Source organism: Plasmopara halstedii (genome assembly GCF_900000015.1).
Source record: "Plasmopara halstedii genome assembly, contig: Scaffold_110, whole genome shotgun sequence".
Lineage (NCBI taxonomy): Eukaryota > Oomycota > Peronosporomycetes > Peronosporales > Peronosporaceae > Plasmopara > Plasmopara halstedii.
In genome coordinates this window covers 1,302,035-1,302,637 of record NW_020187031.1, presented here as the reverse complement: position 1 = coordinate 1,302,637, position 603 = coordinate 1,302,035, and the positions used below count along the sequence as shown (strand labels likewise).

Here is a 603-nt window from a genome sequence, read left to right as displayed (position 1 = left end):
TACCCAGACGAGGAAGTTGTCACCTTTGTGCCAACTGCGGATGATATTATCGAAGATTCCCTGCATTGTGAAGCTGCTGTAGAAGATGCTGAGGGTGCAGATGGTGATGACAGTACTGAACCAGTCAAGGTGACACCTTCTGAGGCTGTCAAGATGCTCGACTCACTGGAAATTTTTTGGCTGCAGCAGGATGAACAAAGTCTGGGCTTTATCACCGCCATTCGCAATATGAAGGACAAGGTTGGTCTGATCAAGACTTGTCAGCTGAAGCAGAGATCCATCGTTGAATTCTTTACTCGTATTTAGTACTCTCTTTCTAAGTCAGAATACGTCAGACTTTTTGTTTCTACGTACGCTATATAGAGAGATTTAGTTAAGAAAATTGTCGGGACTGAGCTATCAAATTCAAATTTTTAAGTTCTAAAGGTATTTTAATTAAAGTATGGTGCCCGACATGGGTCCATATCTCTTGTTCAATTTAGAGAGGGTTTTAAATTAAACAGGTTTAATTTAGGTACACGCTACAATGTTTAGCATGCTACATTTACTGAGGCTTTTGATTCGAGAACTAAGCTAAAGGACTCAATTGTTGAAATTTTTACT

At 39.6% G+C, this 603-nt stretch overlaps 1 protein-coding gene across 1 annotated transcript in view; it reads right to left on the bottom strand.

Moving 5' to 3' along the window:
• Window positions 1-544: 544 nt before the first annotated feature.
• PHALS_00274 (uncharacterized protein) overlaps window positions 545-603 on the bottom strand; it is a gene marked incomplete at both ends in the record, with an annotated part of 1,022 nt that continues 963 nt past the window's right edge. The window contains one exon of the mRNA XM_024729880.1: window positions 545-568. Coding sequence (XP_024572320.1) covers window positions 545-568 — 24 coding nt within the window. The remainder of the gene's footprint in view (window positions 569-603) is intronic.